Source organism: Lissotriton vulgaris, chromosome 11 (genome assembly GCF_964263255.1).
Source record: "Lissotriton vulgaris chromosome 11, aLisVul1.2, whole genome shotgun sequence".
NCBI lineage: Eukaryota > Metazoa > Chordata > Amphibia > Caudata > Salamandridae > Lissotriton > Lissotriton vulgaris.
This window is the reverse complement of record NC_141699.1, coordinates 1,075,581,337-1,075,599,501: the sequence shown is the minus strand read 5'-3', so window position 1 is coordinate 1,075,599,501 and position 18,165 is coordinate 1,075,581,337. Positions and strand designations below refer to the sequence as shown.

Below are 18,165 nucleotides of genomic sequence, written 5' to 3'. Positions count from 1 at the left end.
TGCGCTCTGGTCTTCAGCACGAGGCCGGATGCACGGTCGCTCTCAGTTTGTAAATACGAAGGTTGGGCCGAAAATCAGCATGGTACTTGATTAATAATTTTACAGTGCAAAGGCGGCCTACAACACGGAGTGAGTTAAACTTTTCACTCGTGCTCGCTGGACATATGGGCACATTTAGTGTTGGTTGGGATTTCCAATACTGCCATTTGTTTCGGGGAGGATGCCACTGAGGGCTGTACTGGGCAGTTGTTCACTAAACTTCAGTTATTTCTGATCCTCTGTAATGTGCCTTATAAATGTAGTTCACTGTGGCCACAAGTTAAACTCCCCAACCCAGTCCAAACCCATGTGTGCCTGAACGAAGAACTGGATTATTCGGAGTGCGCAGCCACAAGTTGCTGGGGAGGTAACTGGGTTTAATAAATATATGCTGGCATTTGCAGAAATTGTTTACTAATTATCCCTCTTCTTCAAAAGTAAGATTTGCGCTTTTTGTGTGTAAAGTAAACTTATACTTGCTCCGTGGAGCCCACCTTTGCACAGTAAAATTATTAATCAAATACCATGCTGGTCTTCGACCCAACCTCCTATTTACACCCGTAACAGCAGCATTATTTTTACTGTAAAATTTACATGTATTTTAACGTTTCAGCTTTTTTTGTTCCAAACGACCCTTATTTCTGTGGGGAAACTCGTGCACACATTAGGGGGGACAGTCAAAGCAAGAGGACCGTAGAAGTGAAGCAGGATGTTATATTGATTTTTTTTAGATAGATGGTCCATTTTAAAGTGCATGGTCCAGATTTTCTGAAGTGACTGAAGTTCCTATGGACATTTTATTGATTTGTCAGAAAACGGAACTGTGAATTGTATCATTTTGCCACAATGGTTTGTGTTTGTGGCGAGAGTGAATCCTCAACATTAGATCAAATTGATAAATCTTTCTTGCTTGGCACACTGTGAAAGTACTGCAATAGATACTTCATGTGCCTCTCTTCAGATTCAATGGCTTTGTTCTCAATTATTGATGTGAACATTGTTACAAATATGATTATAATACCTTCATTGCATCCCAATTACTTTAGGAAGCCGACGGTAAGTACTCCCGAGGTCGTGCTTAAATCCCCCCCCCCCCCCCCCTCCCGCGCACTGGTAAAAGAAATAGTGGGGAGCCACGGCCAACTGCCAATTAGGTCAAGGGAGCCACGGGTCAAAAAAGTTTGGGAACCACTGCGTTAGGAGCACGGGGAGGAGCGGCGTCCGAGAAGCAGCGGACATGGCGCGGGGGAGGAGCGGTGACGTCAGGAGCAGAGGACCGGCGGCGGAGGACCGGCGGCGGAGGACGAGCGGCGGACATGGCGCATGGGAGGAGCGGTGGTGCGAGCGGACAGGCGGGAGCAGCGCCGGCGGAGGTAAGGGCACTCATGCAGGGGCTGGCGGGGGTCGGGGCAGGCGGGCCGGGGGACGGGACGGGCGGGCCGCGAAAAGACAAACGGTGCATTACAGGAGGAAAAAGAGGAAAAAGTGACGTGTAGCCACAAGGGTTTTAGATGGAGGGGCGGAGGTAATGGGACCCCAAGTCCATTGAGAAGTGGTTCGGGGTGGGGAAGGCGGGGGATGGGCATGGCGGGGGACCGGCATAATTGACAATGTAGGGCGGGCGGGGGGCGGGGAAGCTGCCTGTTGCTCCCGGACAAGGTCGGGACGGGCTGCTAGTTTGTTATAAATCATAATATAGATATATTCCAACCCACCGTACTTCGGGATCTAATTACTCCCTTCTTCAGAGGAATATTATTTGATATCTACAAATACAGTTCAATGAGCACCATGCTGATAACATAAATAGCATGAATACAATCAATAGTTTTACAATACGAAACTCACACCATGCCAAAAAAACACAGTGTGTATTTCAGTTGTTTGCATCCCACATACGCTAACTGGCATATCCAGTTGTGAATGCCATCAAACTTTCCAATCTTTTTGTGTAACCACATATACATTTTTTTTAAAACTGTAGAATGTCACCCGTATATCCATTACAGAAATACCATCCTTAGCATACATCTCTATTGTGCCTTCTATAGGATACTAACCCAATATAGCTTCTAGAAGGGTATCTTACCAATTCCCATGTACTTTACTCACTACTCTGTCACAACCTGCATTAACACGAATTAGCAAAGTTTACCCTGACATGTTTAGTTTAAAATCAATTTTAGTTGTGAAACATAATTCATAGTGTCAAATAGTATCCAGTTCAATGCTTTGCAAACAGCCATGTTTGTAATACCTGGCTTTAAATCAAACGAGATCTCCTGATATTACTAAGAATTACTAATCAAGAGAGTAATATCAATGCCTAAATGTGGATTAAATATCCATGATCAATCTATATATCCTTCATAAACAAATCTTTTTTATGTTAATGGCAACCGTAGGTATCAGAGTTTCAAGCCTGGTCAGAATATCCCACACCACTTACTTTTCAGGTGTAGTTTAAAATGAATAATCAATATAATACAAGAGGTAAAACCAAGGCTGTATAATGTCCAAGGGCCATGCCGGATACTATTACCCCTACTGCATCTACAAAAATTTTTTATTGTAAAAGGACAAAAATCTTTAAAATACTAAACTGAAAAGTTGAATATTAAATGTTAAAACAAAAGTTTATTACGAAAATTGAGTATAAAGCCCTGCCAAGTACCACGCATTGCATTAAGTGATTGGCTCTTCGTACACACACTATTTTCAACGGTCATGCATAAACTATTAGCTCTTGGGCATACTGCTCGAGCTTTTCTGCTTAGTCAGCATGACCTAACACAAAGTCTGCAGCATCTGCGTTGCTCCAGTTAAACTTTTGCATGTCATGACCGCAATGATAAGGCATCTCCAAATATTCTATGGCAACAGTATGCCTTACGAAATATGGCTGCAGCAAATTTCAGTGTACAGAGAACACCTTACTGAGAAAAGTGAGCCAGATGAGTCACTTCAACAGCAGTGTATATCGATTAAGAGCCAGTGTGTTAAAAATTTGGAATTGGGTGAATTTACTTTAGAAACACTTTTAGTAAATCATTCTTTGTAGGTATGTCCTTTGATATAATTGCAGTACAAACAAAGTGCAAGAAATATTGTTACTCTTGTACTCTTAGTTGTGATGGCTCTAGTGATGTGCTGCATGATTGTATGACATATCAAAGTCAAAAATAGTACGTGACCAAAATACCATAAAATCAAGAACCAAAATATAAAAATGTAAGGCCATAAAGGTAAGTATAGCTATACTGTTCTTAAGTCTACAACATAACTTGAATGTAAAAATATTGTTATGGTACCAACATTTGGAGGTACCTAAAGGAAACCTATGCTTACCTATATAAATTTACCTTCATGTTTTTCTGGTTCTCTATATTTTTGTCACAATGTTTCAGCCTCCCGATATTCTGTAGTCGATATTCTATGATGAAAGATGTTTCATCATTTGTGAACATCAAGCTTATTGACAAATACAGTAGTAATGTTGCATTCTCTTTAATGATTTTCCGCTGTTTTCTATTGTTATACACTGTGATCCTTTCTTTGCCGCTCCCCTTTCTAAGGTCTGCTTTTGGGCCAACAAATGGGTTAGAAGTAGATGATTGTTTGTTTTTGTCTAATTAATGTTTTATGTGTCAAATGTGCCTGAACATATGTATTTTGTTTGTGTACATTGGACAAACGTTTAAAAACTTTATTTGAAATGCCGTAAGGAAGATGTAAATGAAAGTATAGCTTTTGTATTAGCCTTTTGAACCTACATCACAAAGATAAGTTCTGTTTTTAGACCATTAATCATGTAAAATCTCATTATAAATCTCCTGATTTCAGTCTTGTTTATGTCTTTCAAGCAATTGGTGTAGTATCTATTTCTATATCTGGCTTATGCATTGGGCAGATTCCATCATCACATTTATAGGGCCAACTATTCAGGATATTAGTGGCAATCACTAGAAGTGCTATTTGTCACAAACAGTGTACTATTATTTAGAATTGTCCCCTATATTGTTCAGATAAGTCAAATTGAGGCTACTCCAACAAAATATCCTTAGGAGATTGTATTGGATCCCTAAGAAACTTTGAAAAGTTATAAGAAACAGAGTAAGATATTTGCTTGAGATGTGGCTTGGATGAATGAGGATTCATTCATATTTTAGTTTCTTACCCCTTTGCAAATTGCCTATGGAAGGATGTAATTGAGAGAATAAATATGGCTCACATATCTGATGTTGCTATTAATATTGGGATTATCTTGTTTAACAATATCCTAGATGTGGAGGACTTCCATCAAGGCAAATGTCTTGGATCACTAAGGCATTGATGATCAAGAGATTCATTTCACAAAACCGGAAAAATTAGACTGAAAATATCCGGGTGAACACAAGAAATGACGCAATAAGCTGCTAAGAAAAATATGCTTTACAAGTACAAAGACCAGATAAACAAGTTTGAAAATGTATGGAAAGACTTCCCGAAAATGTACACTTAGAGCTTTATAATATACTATGATGTGTTAAATCATCAATCCAATCTCCACACTTCCACTCTACATCATATTTAATATCACATTTAATTGACATATGTTGATGTTAATCTCGATTTTATGAAAACAGAAATAAAAAAATAGGGGCCGATTCACAGAACTAACTTAAGACAAAATCCTAAACTTACTACTTTTGGTATTCACAGAAGTTAGGATTTTGTCTTAAGACAGACTTAAGACAAAATCCTAACTTAAGTCTGTCTTAAGTTTGTCTTAAGTTTGTCTTAGGACAAACTTAAGACAAAATCCTAACTTCTGTGAATACCAAAAGTAGTAAGTTTAGGATTTTGTCTTAAGTTAGTTCTGTGAATTGGACCTATAGCCTTTAGGTTTGGTGGAGAGATTTAAGTGAAGATGACTAACAAGTATGACAACAAATTATGCAAAAAGACAGCAATACCAACATCAGATGGGCAACATCTGCAAAATGGATCTGATTGTATCTTATACTGCCATAGTAGGCACTGTCAAACTGGTTGTCAATCTAGCTTTGCTTTAAAGACCTACTTTGGACATTGGGCAAAGCATGGGAAAATCCAGTACCCTATTCCTTTGTACATGTAAATTTAAAGCTGAAATCATCATCTTGATACCTTCCTTAAATCCAAAAAGGGCTACCTGATGGGTTTAAATGCATTTACTACCATTATTTTCTCAAGTTATGCAAAGTGGCCATTTCATGGCCTGGTTTGCCTTGGAATTTGGGGAATTCCCAAACTCCTCTCTGATCCTGATGACAACAAGTCCAGTGCACACGCATATACTTAATTAAAACATAAAGGTGAGCATTGTTAACAAATGATGACAAAGTCTTCTGTCTACAAGTGTAGATTTAATGGTGTGTAACTTCACATGCCAGCCAACACGTGTTTCATCATTGGGTGTATAACCCTAGACTTCTTCAGGGCTGGAATTGAACCTAAGATGGCTTGTGTCATAATACGTTACAAAAAAGAAAAACTTGCATGTTTTGTGTCTTACATGGGTGGGACACTGCAAGTACAATAATAGTTCTTCTTCATCACCCGGAATAAAGGGAAACACTAATAGACTAAGATATGTGATTGGCAAAATGGAAACCGTCATGAAGACATCTTTTCAAAGACCATGCATATTGGGCAACATTGTTTCACAATTCTAAAGCATACTCGGTGTTCTGTGAAGATAGTGCGGTGTGCTGGTGAAAGACCATGTCAATCGTGTGTATATTCAGCCCAAATCTAAGTGCAGGGTTTTGAGACAGACAGACAATGTGTTTTTTGTCTGGATATATTTTTTAAAGTGGATAAATACAGAAAACGTGCTTCTTTTAAGTGACTCTTCATGCTGTCTTTAATGAATTATAGCCCAACAGCTGATCAGATGGATAGCATAGGAAATTAAAAAACAGGATAACATTTCTGTAAATAACTGCATGTCTCAATATACATTTGTAGCATAATGCTAATATTTGCCAGTGGATGTACTGTCATGTAATATCTGGCAACTTAAATAGCTAAAACATGACAGACATCAAAGTACAAGTGCACGTTTATTATTTAAATAAATACCGAAATGTACAGTTTTACAACTACATTTATACCAAAACACAAAATAAATATGGATAAATACAGAAAAATGTATACCATAGAACCTGGAGCCCTATTTATAATGCTGAGTCTGGTACCATCAAGTATTCTGACTGAAATACAGACATATATATTGGCAGTAGTTCGGCCTCAATTTGAGAGTAGAACAGAATTTTTCTTTCATTCCCAGTAAGACCACATACTTAAATGCGTTGATAATGATTTTACTAATAGCAGGTTTATTGCTTTCAGGGCACCAATTTGATAGCTAATCTGTCCTCTTCACTGTATGATCCTGCACACTGGAAGACACCCCGACAATTCAATCCAGACCATTTCTTGGACAAGGATGGAAATTTTGTGACCAGCAATGCCTTTTTACCCTTCTCTGCAGGTAAGCAATGTTTAGAACGGAAACTAAGATAGAAATGTGACAAATTTCCTTTTCTCCTTACCTTTTCTTTGTCAATTGTTCAAGTTTTATAGTTGGTGCACACCTGTGACAAACGTTATACCAAATTGTACATTGGTCTATGAACACAATAAGTCTTTTTGAGTTAAATCATTCATGCTAATGGACATCCAGTAGGGTCAGATGCATGACAAATTTTCAGTTTAACCATAATCTAAATAAGCTTCTTTCAAATTCAAGATCTGTCAAATTATGTCACATGTATTTCCTGAAAATATTGCAATCAAACAATTTCTCCTGTTCCTATGGCGGACACCAATGTTAAATAAACAGTGGTATTTGACATTCGCTCTTGTCATGACACAGCTCTTCTGACCTAATCATAATTCATAAGTTATTGAACTCATAAAGGTGTGAGTGACATCTGAAACCATGGGACAAGCTGCAGCGCTAATAAGAGCACATCACCACACTAAGGAGTGGAGTTTTTGCTTGGTTGTTTTTGACTGGTATTTGCAAAGATTTTAATTAATCAAGCAAAATAAAACATTATCTTATCTGGTACCAGGAACAGGTCCACGTAACTTCTTATAATTATGTTTTTTTCTTTTTAGTAGAGATTAGTCTTAATAAGTTTTCTGAACCTTTTGACCATAAGTGTGTATATAAAAATAGAGGACTATTATGAGTTGTGTATGTAAAATGAATACAATGTGGATGGCTAAAGGTATGAAGAGAGGGATCTCTTGTTGTGCTAACGTGGTTGGGGCATTAACAAAAGAGGTAGTGAATCATGACATGTAAAACAGCAGTCTTTGAATATAAATGTATTAAACTCAGTGTGAGCCCCTTTATTTAATTCCACTATCTCATTGGGACAGCAATAAAGAAACTATTACTATATCAATTTAGGTACATTTGTATAATTTAATAAAACAGCAAGGTACTTACATTAAATGAATGGGTGAGGTTTAATTCAAGTGTATTTAATTACAATCAAATAAGTGGTCAGTAATGTCTACTAATGGATATTTTTACAGTAATACTGTCATGGCAATACTACCTTGCAAAAGGGCCTGATTTTAGAAAGTTGCATTATTGCTCTGTTTAATAGCACAAAATCAACACACCAATCTAGTTCACATATGACAGCTCACAGACCAAAATATTGCATACTTTTCTGTCTCCTTTCCTCTGTTGTGGGATCAGAGCCAAGCTCTCTTGTATGGAAAAGAGAGATGGCGAAGCATACCTGAAATCCCTGTCTTAGACCAATTCAATAAAAGCTAGCAACTTGCATTCAAACAAGAAGTTATTTGAACTGTCTTTGTATAGGTATTCTTAGGTAGGCCGTCTTCCACATGCATAGTTATGATCATATGTATGATTCCTGCAGTAGGTTAGAAATCTATTTAATGACTAAAAATAACTTCTACCAAGTGCATATTATTATTGGCGAAGATACCAACGTTTTCACCATCTTCCGCTTTGGCCTTTCAGGCTAAAACTGTTGAAAACCACTGAAAGACTACTAGAAATACCAAAGTTAGACAAAAATCCTAATCAGTGAGCAAAAATCAAAGGACACCCATATGACTTTTGTGTCCATTGGATCTTGGTGAAAGTGATGGTGTAGTAAGAACCAAAAAAGTGGAGTATCCTGACAAATGAGGACAGATACAGCCCAGGTTTCTTGTAATACAATAACTTGATGCTCTTTAATTAAATTCACCCAATCACACTCAAGAAGTTCAGAGCAAAGACACACTATGTTCCATGACGAACAACAATTTTATTATTGTCGCCCTTTGATTGATGGGCTGTATTTTTTTAAAGTGTCTCCCAATATTCAGGACATCGTAGATAATTAAATATAAAGTATTCCAGGTCATGTGGTGTTTAGCAAAAATACCAATGGGGGCATTCCAGACCTCTACACATTGTCTTGCCCAAGGACAGGGATTCTTAAATAAACTACCCCTACATCACAAAAGGACATAGATGGAGGGGGTATGTTTAGTCTCTTTATCAGTGCTCCACATTCCAGAGGCACAACTATTAGGCTCTAATGATCCATTTTTTGGCTTTTGTACGTTTTTAATAAATTCCAAAAGCCACAGTTTTATAGGAGAAAAAATAGAAAACTTATATGTCAACAACTTACATGATTAGATTTTAAAAAGTCTCAAAAAGCCAATAACAAACTAGCAAAAGAAATACTTTAGGGGGGCATTTTTCTGAATACAGTCTTGTTATCAAAATGTTCAGAGATGTTGGAAAAGAACGATAACTGATTACGCCAAACATTTTCCTAAGCTGAATGCCTGTAGCCATGCTGCATTGAGATCGATGGCGTGCCCTTATCACACAAAATCTTTACATTACAAGCCCCCCTTACCTCTAATGATTGGTATCATTACTACCACCATATCTAGATGATTGTATATTTGAAGAGATTACTTTTAAATTAGGTGACTCCCAGTTCTTTTCTTCTCTGTCTTGCAGGACACCGTGTGTGTTTAGGGGAACAGCTGGCCAGGATTGAGCTCTTTATCTTCTTCGCCAACCTCCTCCGGGCCTTCACCTTTCGGCTCCCAAAGGGGGTGAAAAATGTCAACATGGACTACGTTAATGCACCCACACTGCATCCACACCCATATCAGATCTGTGCTGTGCACCGCTCTGCAGAGAAGTCCCCAATACAAAAGGAAGTGCGGACGTGATGCCCTTCCGAGACATGCGCCCAGATCATTTTCTAACTGTTATTGGGAACTTCCCATTGAAACAAAACTACGCCAAGCAAACATTATGTATAACAATGAGGTCTTTTGATGTTCTATGCTGATGTATTTTTCATTTACATTCTCCCTTTGGCCTAATGTTGATCTTCTCATCTGCCAATGAAAGACTATGGACCAGTTTCAGAGTCAGGCGGCGAGGGTACTCCGTCTCAACAGCGAGTCGGGTGGACCTTCAGTATGTCAATGACGGAGACTACTCCATCTCTGCCACCGACCAATCAATCAATCAATCAAGGCATTTATATAGCGCACTACTCACCCGGAGGGTCTCAAGGCGCTAGGGGAGGGGGGTCCACTACTGCTCGAACAGCCAGGTCTTGAGCTTCTTCCTGAAGGCGAGGTGGTCCTGGGTCAGGCGGAGGTGGGTCGGGAGGGAGTTCCAAGTCTTGGCGGCGAGGTAGGAGAAGGACCTTCCCCCTGTGGTGGCTCTTTGGATGCGGGGGACGGCGGCGAGGGCGTGGCCGGTCGATCGAAGCTGGCGTTTGGGCGCGTAGAAGTTGAGGCGGCTGTTGAGGTATCCTGGACCTTGGTTGTGTAGGGCTTTGTGTGCGTGGGTGAGGAGACGGAAGGTGATTCTCTTGTTGACCCGGAGCCAGTGCAGGTCTCTCAGGTGTCCGGAGATGTGGTTGGGACGGGGGATGTCCCGGATGAGTCGTGCTGAGGCGTTCTGGATCCGCTGGAGCCTCTTCTGGAGTTTGGCGGTGGTTCCGGCGTAGAGGGAGTTGCCGTAGTCCAGACGGCTGGTGACCAGGGCCTGGGTGACCGTCTTCCTGGTCTCGGTGGGGATCCACCGGAAGATCTTTCATAGCATGCGCAGGATGTTGAAGCACGACGAGGAGACGGCGTTGACTTGTCTGGTCATGGAGAGGGAGGAGTCCAGGATGACGCCCAGGTTGCGTGCGTGGTCTGTTGGTTTGGGTGCGCTGCCTAGGGTGGGGGGCCACCAGGAGTCGTCCCAGGCGGAGGGTGAAGATCCCAGGATGAGGACTTCCGTCTTGTCCGAGTTCAGTTTCAGGCGGCTGTTCTTCATCCATTCGGCTACCTCTTTCATCCCTTCGTGTAGGTTGGCTCTGGCGGTGGCGGGGTCGTTGGTGAGGGAGAGGATCAGCTGGGTGCCGTCGGCGTAGGAGATGATGTTGAGGTTGTGCTGGCGTGCGATGGCTGCGAGGGGGCTCATGTAGATGTTGAAGAGGGTTGGGCTGAGCGAGGAGCCTTGAGGAACGCTGCAGATGACTTCGGTGGCTTCTGATCTGAACGGGACATACACATCAACTGGGCTGACGGAGTAAGGACCAAATGGAGGTTTCGCCATTTGTATGCCTGCCCTATTTAGAGTGGACAACCAAATGGCAACTTTTCCCTATCACCGCCAGGTAAAACCTGATGGTAAATAGCAGTAAAAACTACAACTCGACCCTTAAGTCTGAGAAACCCCCATGGTGAGGAGTAATTTCTTTTTTTATTTTCAAAAACTAAATCTTGCTTTGGAATTTTGTTTTTGGAAATGAAAAAGCCATCTTCATTTTTGGTGCACGGCTCAGTCGTGTTGACTGTGCATTCTTTCAAACTTTCAATGCATTGACAGGAACCGCCATGACCCCTCCTGCCAATGCAAAAGATGTCAGCTGGTCCAGATGGAGTACATTCTGTCCACCAAAGTCAAATTCTGGCCCTATGTATTCGTACAAAAGGGTGATCTTTTGAAACTCTTCCGTACTATGACTATAATGTATCCCTACCCTTTTGTTATTGGAGTTTTTGAAAGGAATTGACATAGATAAATATTTTGTTAAGTTTATTTGTGAGGAATTAAAAAAACTTAAATCACAAAGGTAAAACTATCTGACTGATTTGATGGACTGTCTAATGCTGATTACAGATTCACGTATTACAAGCACTTCAAAACAGCCTTATATAGGCACTATATAAAAATTCACCAATAAAGAAAGTAATGAAGAAAGGTATGTACTCCACTGCCTTGGGAGCCCACAGCCCACCATATTTAAAGATCTCTGCTTTCCTGATGTCCTCAGAGGAGCCACCGTGGCTCCTCTATAGGCACCAAAAATGTGCAGGGAGACAGCCATATTTAATGCAACTTCTGTGTATTTTTTCAGTTTTTCAAAAACAAATTCCCAATATAAAGTTACAGATGTTTATAACAATGCCAAGAGCAATTCCTTGGTGTACAGATTTTGCTTATATAAAGATCACATTGGTTTGGAGACCTATTTATATGAAATACATATTGAAGCACAACATATGCTGTACATTAAGTTTTGTGTTGTCAGACTTTATCGAAAAACCTATACTGTCAAATGGAAAAATAACATCACCTGCAATGAACAATATGACAGTCAGTGGAAGTATCATGCAGGCTATATTGTTTTGTCCTAAAACGACAGCTGCCAGCATGAAATGACTAGTTCCCTATTTGATGCACATAATATATTGAAATATACAGATACCTTCAATCTAATGTATAGGACAAACCACTCTGTGATCTACAATGCAGCCTCCGATTATATCTGGACTAATTGGACAATAACTGGCAAGATCTAGAATAACTAAAAAGCCAAACTAATTTTTATGTATGTGTTGGTATTGCTACAGACCTGGCTTATACTAACAGCACTTTAATTTACAGAGCATTACGTTAGACAATATGATGTGCAGTTTTATAGTCATATAGATTTGGCAAAAAGTAATTATTTTCCTTTTTCAACTATTTAATTTCTTCAAATTGGATGATTTGTACATGATCTGTTACTTACCTGTCATGCTGCCTGTAGCCTGTTTACTGTTGTGGAACAGACCAATTGTATCTTTACAATGTTTTTGAATTGCACTACGTAAATGTATTCACATTTAGAACCTGTGTTTTATTTTAATTTTAATATATTTATTGTTTGTATTATTAAGGCACACGCTGAAAATAATAAATATATGTATTTATAATGAACATGATTACTTGCACATTTTTCCCAGGATGTGGGAGTCATTATTTGTTTTTAGTCCAGAGCAACCAGGCCTTTCCTGGCAGTTTCAAACTGGAAAAGAAGTTCCTCAGACCATCCATCCTATTTTGGGTGGACGGTCCATGATACTTACACCAATGGCCCTAAGTCTGTCCGGCCGTCAGTGTAAGGTTTCCTCCAGCGGCTGAGCTAGCAGGGCTACTACCAGCAGAAACATGAGTGTTCATCACACTCTAACTACAGCTTGCGGACTGTGAGTTTGGTGGGCAGGGTACTCTGTTATGTTTGCAGCAGTGTACCCTGTCTGTCAAGGTCTAAATACCACCCTTACCTATAGGGAAAGCACAACATTTTGACAATGCTACTTTATATGTCTGCGGGTTTGTGTTGTAAAGATTTGTCATTAAAATGCACTCCATGGGCTACCATTTCTGTGTATGTGTAATTGACATAGGGCTAAAAGTAGGAGGTTTAATTTCATACCCAATTAAATTTACTGTATTCCTACGCATCCAATCAGCGACTAAAATCAACCAAGCATGTCAGATGGAAACTATTGTGGGTTCATCAACCACAGTGACCATCATTTTTGTGTAATTTACATACGATATTAACTAAAGGTCAAACGGGATATTTATATAACATAATGTGGGGATCATGGTCGAGCCCTGAGGGACCAATAAGGTACCATCTTTCTTTTCAATGAGGAGGATGGATTGACAGCTTGAGCCCTGTTAGAGAGAACGGAAATAAGGGGGTCATTAGGATGGCGGTGGACAAAGTCGCCCGCCATCCTTTCGGGGATTGTGACTGCCCGCCATTGGTGCGGGGTCCCGTTGCAGGCATTAGGCTGCGTTCGCCACACTGGCGAGCGCATCCTGCATTCCTGACATTGCGGCGGGCGGTGCTCTCAGCACCGCCTGCCGCAATGCCAGGAAGGCATGTCGTGCACTTCCATGCACAACGTGGCAGGCACCACGCAGTGCCTGCCATGGTGTGCATGGAACTGCAGGGGGGTACCATAGGTACCCCCCATGTGCACTCCCCACCCTCCAGAATCCCTGGGGGCCTGTTACTGGCCCCCAATGGCAAATACTGCATGCCTTTCCATGACGGCAAAGGCACAACCCTGCACTAATGCTAATATGGATGGCGGTGTCTCCCAGACACTGCCACCGACTGGGCGGAAAACCAGCGGATGGTCTTTCCGTCTGCCGGGGCCCCCCCCCGCCATGGGAATGTGGCGGGGCGAAAATGCAGGGCAGGTGGTGGTTTTTAGCGGGAAGATCGCCACCGCCATACGGGCTGTGGTGATCCGCCCGCTAACCTAATGACCCTCTAAGTCTTACTAAAGATTTCCCCTCAACGTCCGCAGAATGCAATCTCTGTATCAAGATGTGTGGGTGAGGGTGTGAAAAACTGCGATGAGATCTAACAACACCAGTGTGGCACTGCAGCCTTTATTTAAAGGCAGTTAACAAGCCCACTCTTAACACTCAGAGGAACCCAGAGACACGACAAAATCCAACTTCTTTCCCCCACACATTATCTTAGGTCTTCAGTCATCTCCCCAACCTCTCATCTCAGTTTAATCTTGACTCCTTCCCTAGACACCTTGAACCTAGAACCTTGAACCCCAAGGCAAACATCCTACCCATTACATTCTACTCCAAGCTGGATTTGTCCACCACAGCAGCAAATTATACACTCACACATAAAAAATGCTGAGGATGTTTGCTAGCTTACGCTCTTGCCACAGCAGAACTGTGCATCCTGAACACCTCTTGCAGCACGGCCCTGACACTGATGACCTCCCACAAACATTTACATTTAAAATTTAATGATCTGCTGCATACATTAAAGATTTACAAAAGGGGGTGGTGATGAACAGAGTGTCTGAATTGTGCATACCACTCTTACCCAGTCCAAAGATCAGGGCTTGATCCATCACCGTTATTTATCTCACTGCCCCATCCCAGCTCAGAACCTGGCTATATGCAAATCAGTCTGTCCCTGGCCCAGTGCATCATGGGAACAGGGCAGACTAAACTACCAAGCCAATTCTTTACCAGAAAGGAGACAAGCTACCGGGGACCGGTTTCTGGCATTTCAGCCGTCTTCGGCCCGGCTTGCTTGAATCCTGATGGAGCAGTGAGAAAGGGACTCATGTCTGAGTATACCCTGCCACACCTATAGTGGCCAAAATCGATTTACAAAAGGGGGTGGTGATGAACAGAGTGTCTGAATTGAGCAGACCACTCTTACCCAGTCCAAAGATCAGGGCTTGAGCCATCACCGTTATTTATCTCACTGCCCCATCCCAGCTCAGAACCTGGCTATATGCAAATCAGTCTGTCCCTGGCCCAGTGCATCATGGGAACAGGGCAGACTAAACTACCAAGCCAATTCTTTACCAGAAAGGAGACAAGCTACCGGGGACCGGTTTCTGGCATTTCAGCCGTCTTCGGCCCGGCTTGCTTGAATCCTGATGGAGCAGTGAGAAAGGGACTCATGTCTGAGTATACCCTGCCACACCTATAGTGGCCAAAATCGATTTACAAAAGGGGGTGGTGATGAACAGAGTGTCTGAATTGAGCAGACCACTCTTACCCAGTCCAAAGATCAGGGCTTGATCCATCACCGTTATTTATCTCACTGCCCCATCCCAGCTCAGAACCTGGCTATATGCAAATCAGTCTGTCCCTGGCCCAGTGCATCATGGGAACAGGGCAGACTAAACTACCAAGCCAATTCTTTACCAGAAAGGAGACAAGCTACCGGGGACCGGTTTCTGGCATTTCAGCCGTCTTCGGCCAGGCTTGCTTGAATCCTGATGGAGCAGTGAGAAAGAGACTCATGTCTGAGTATACCCTGCCACACCTATAGTGGCCAAAATCGATTTACAAAAGGGGTGGTGATGAACAGAGTGTCTGAATTGAGCAGACCACTCTTACCCAGTCCAAAGATCAGGGCTTGATCCATCACCGTTATTTATCTCACTGCCCCATCCCTGCTCAGAACCTGGCTATATGCAAATCAGTCTGTCCCTGGCCCAGTGCATCATGGGAACAGGGCAGACTAAACTACCAAGCCAATTCTTTACCAGAAATGAGACAAGCTACCGGGGACCGGTTTCTGGCATTTCAGCCGTCTTCGGCCCGGCTTGCTTGAATCCTGATGGAGCAGTGAGAAAGGGACTCATGTCTGAGTATACCCTGCCACACCTATAGTGGCCAAAATCGATTTACAAAAGGGGGTGGTGATGAACAGAGTGTCTGAATTGAGCAGACCACTCTCACCCAGTCCAAAGATCAGGGCTTGATCCATCACTGTTATTTATCTCACTGCCCTATCCCAGCTCAGAAGACGGCTGTAATGCCAGAAACCGGTCCCCGGGAGCTTGTTTCCTTCCCAGTGTAAGAATTGGCTTTTGTAGTTTGGTTTGCCCTGTTCCCATCATGCACTGGGACAGGAACAGACTAATTTGCATACAGCCAGGTTCTGAAACTGGGATGGTGCAGTGAGCTAAAAAACGGTGTTGGATCTAGCCCTGATCTCTTGACTGGGTGAGAGTTTTCTGCTTAATTCAGAGACTTTGTCCCTCACCACCCCTTGTTGTAAATATGCATACATTAAAGGCCATCTGCGACTCATACCCGGCTTGAAATGGACATGGAAATCCTTGGCCGGGTGAATCCTAAAGTAACTAAATGAGTCTGAGCTCAACCCCCTGGTATGAGAAGGGTACAGTTTAAGGCTGACCGGGATGGACCAGAGCTTGGAAACATCAACTAGGTTCATCCCGGTGAAAAGCTTTACCTTTGGACTTAGCTGGGAAAGGCGGCAGGCTGTGCCTGAAAAGGGCTCCATGTCATCGGAGAGCTGCTTAGGTCTGGGTGAATCCATTGACTTTTGGCAGGAAAGCTCCGAGCAGGAGAATTTTAAATTTCACACCCTGTAAAGGACCCTCCCTGACCAGATACTTTTTGTGTCTTTCAACAGCAAAGATTTCTACCTTCAGACATAGTCACTTTTTTGTGGTTTGGATTCCTCCAGTGTGGCAAGGCTACAGGCCGTAGCCAAAGAAGGATCCAAGAGGCTGGATATTTTCTGCGTAAAGTCCCACACAATCAGATTTGCTACTGTAGAAAACAACATAGTGAGAGCAACCTGAATGTTTGACCCAGCAACAAAGCACTTTCATCCGATAGACTTGGCAGGCTGGTCCGAAGCCCCCGTCATTTCTCAAAATAAAACATTGGCAAAAAGCTTCTAAGTCCCAGGTTTTACGATTGGCTAAGAGGAGTACACTTTGAGACCTTGGGGACAGCACTATGGGGGTCAAGAATCCCTCCAGCAGACACCAGCAGCAGTAGCGTCCAGGTCCGATACAGTTGGAAATGGTCACCCCAAAATGCAGAAAAAAGGCCTATTGAAGCTTCTTGTGTCCCTGTAGCCCAAATAGATCAACCTTATTACCCTTGGAGTCTACTTCTTTCTCCTAGGTACAAGAGGAAGGGCAAGTCCAGTCTTCAAGGCTATTCTCAGGTCACACACAGCAGGTCCAGTCCTCTTCTATTTTTCCACAGGTCCACAAATGATCTGAGGAGGGTACTGTGAGTCCCACATGTATGCCCAGTGCCAGCCTGTGAGTGGGTAAACTCCAGGCCACTCCCTAAACAATGGAGTAAATGTTTACAGAGGTGAGCCTACCCACCTGTGCAGCACTTCCTGTGTGTTTTAGTGCATATAATGCCACACTGCCCCTCTCTGCTCAAACCCAGCTTGGCATATCCTTCCTTCCCCTGTACCGAGCTCATGTACCTGCCATTAGGCTTGTTTCAATGGTACAAGATGTGGCCTGGTAGTTCTCTAAAGCTGGTTCTGCGTTGTGTTCTTTATACGAGAAATATGGGCCCTTTCAGAGTTTTTTAACCAAGAGCAGAATATATTTTATACAGTCATGCGCAAAATTGGAAAAATGGCCACCCAAATGGATGACTACAGAAATGTATCGCCATGTTACTGAACAGATCAAGTGGGATGGAGAAAGGAGATAAAACAGTTACCGCCAAAAAAGCCAGCAGATGTGCTAGCAGCCTGGTTCAGGAGCTAAGCAAGTTTGGAGTGCCTCTGACCCCATCTATATTTAGTCTTTCAACTGTGAAGGAAGCTTTGGGAAAGTGGGATAGCAGTCTGGGAGAGTAGCTGGGGTATCCTAATGGCAGTCCTCAAAATATAGAAAGTGTAGTTTAGGACACAATCCCTGGTAAGCCAGTAAGGATTTCATACCTACATATATATCATGAACTGTAACACTATTTTAGTAGAAATTTCTGTGCCTTGATAGAATTCTTGGAATCATTAGAAAATATGATTGTAGTCCTGCAGGTTTTATCAGACAAAACACCCGAACTCTCCTAGAACATATCCCAATATCGTCTTAGATTGGAAGACATAGACAGTTGTGGGACTAGATTCAGGCTTTAGATGACAAGTAAGAAGAAGCACTGAATCGGGAGGAGGTTGACCCTGAACAAGTATTTCAAAGTGCTGGCAGTCACCCATCATTTCGATGCTTCTCCATCTGAAAACTTCACAGCCAATAAGTCACTATGTTGGCAGCAGCCACAATTCTGAAAAAAAGTTGCCAAAAAGGTATTTGCAGCCTCAAGGAGGAGACAAAACAATAACATTGTAAAAGGAGAGCATACAGAGGTGCATGTCAAGTCAAAAGCCCTGAGATTTGGCTCTCATTACAATCAAATGAGATTGGTGAATATCGATTAATAGAGCCTAAATCGCAGATTTC

The 18,165-nt window shown here is 42.2% G+C and overlaps 1 protein-coding gene across 1 annotated transcript in view; it reads left to right on the top strand.

Moving 5' to 3' along the window:
- LOC147684142 (cytochrome P450 2J4-like) overlaps positions 1 to 12,337 on the top strand; it is a 71,805-nt gene extending 59,468 nt beyond the window's left edge. The window contains exons 8-9 of the mRNA XM_086944533.1: positions 6,415 to 6,556; positions 9,080 to 12,337. Of these exons, the coding sequence (XP_086800659.1) occupies positions 6,415 to 6,556; positions 9,080 to 9,297 (360 nt within the window). The 3' untranslated portion in view covers positions 9,298 to 12,337. The remainder of the gene's footprint in view (positions 1 to 6,414; positions 6,557 to 9,079) is intronic.
- The last annotated feature ends 5,828 nt before the right edge of the window (positions 12,338 to 18,165 follow it).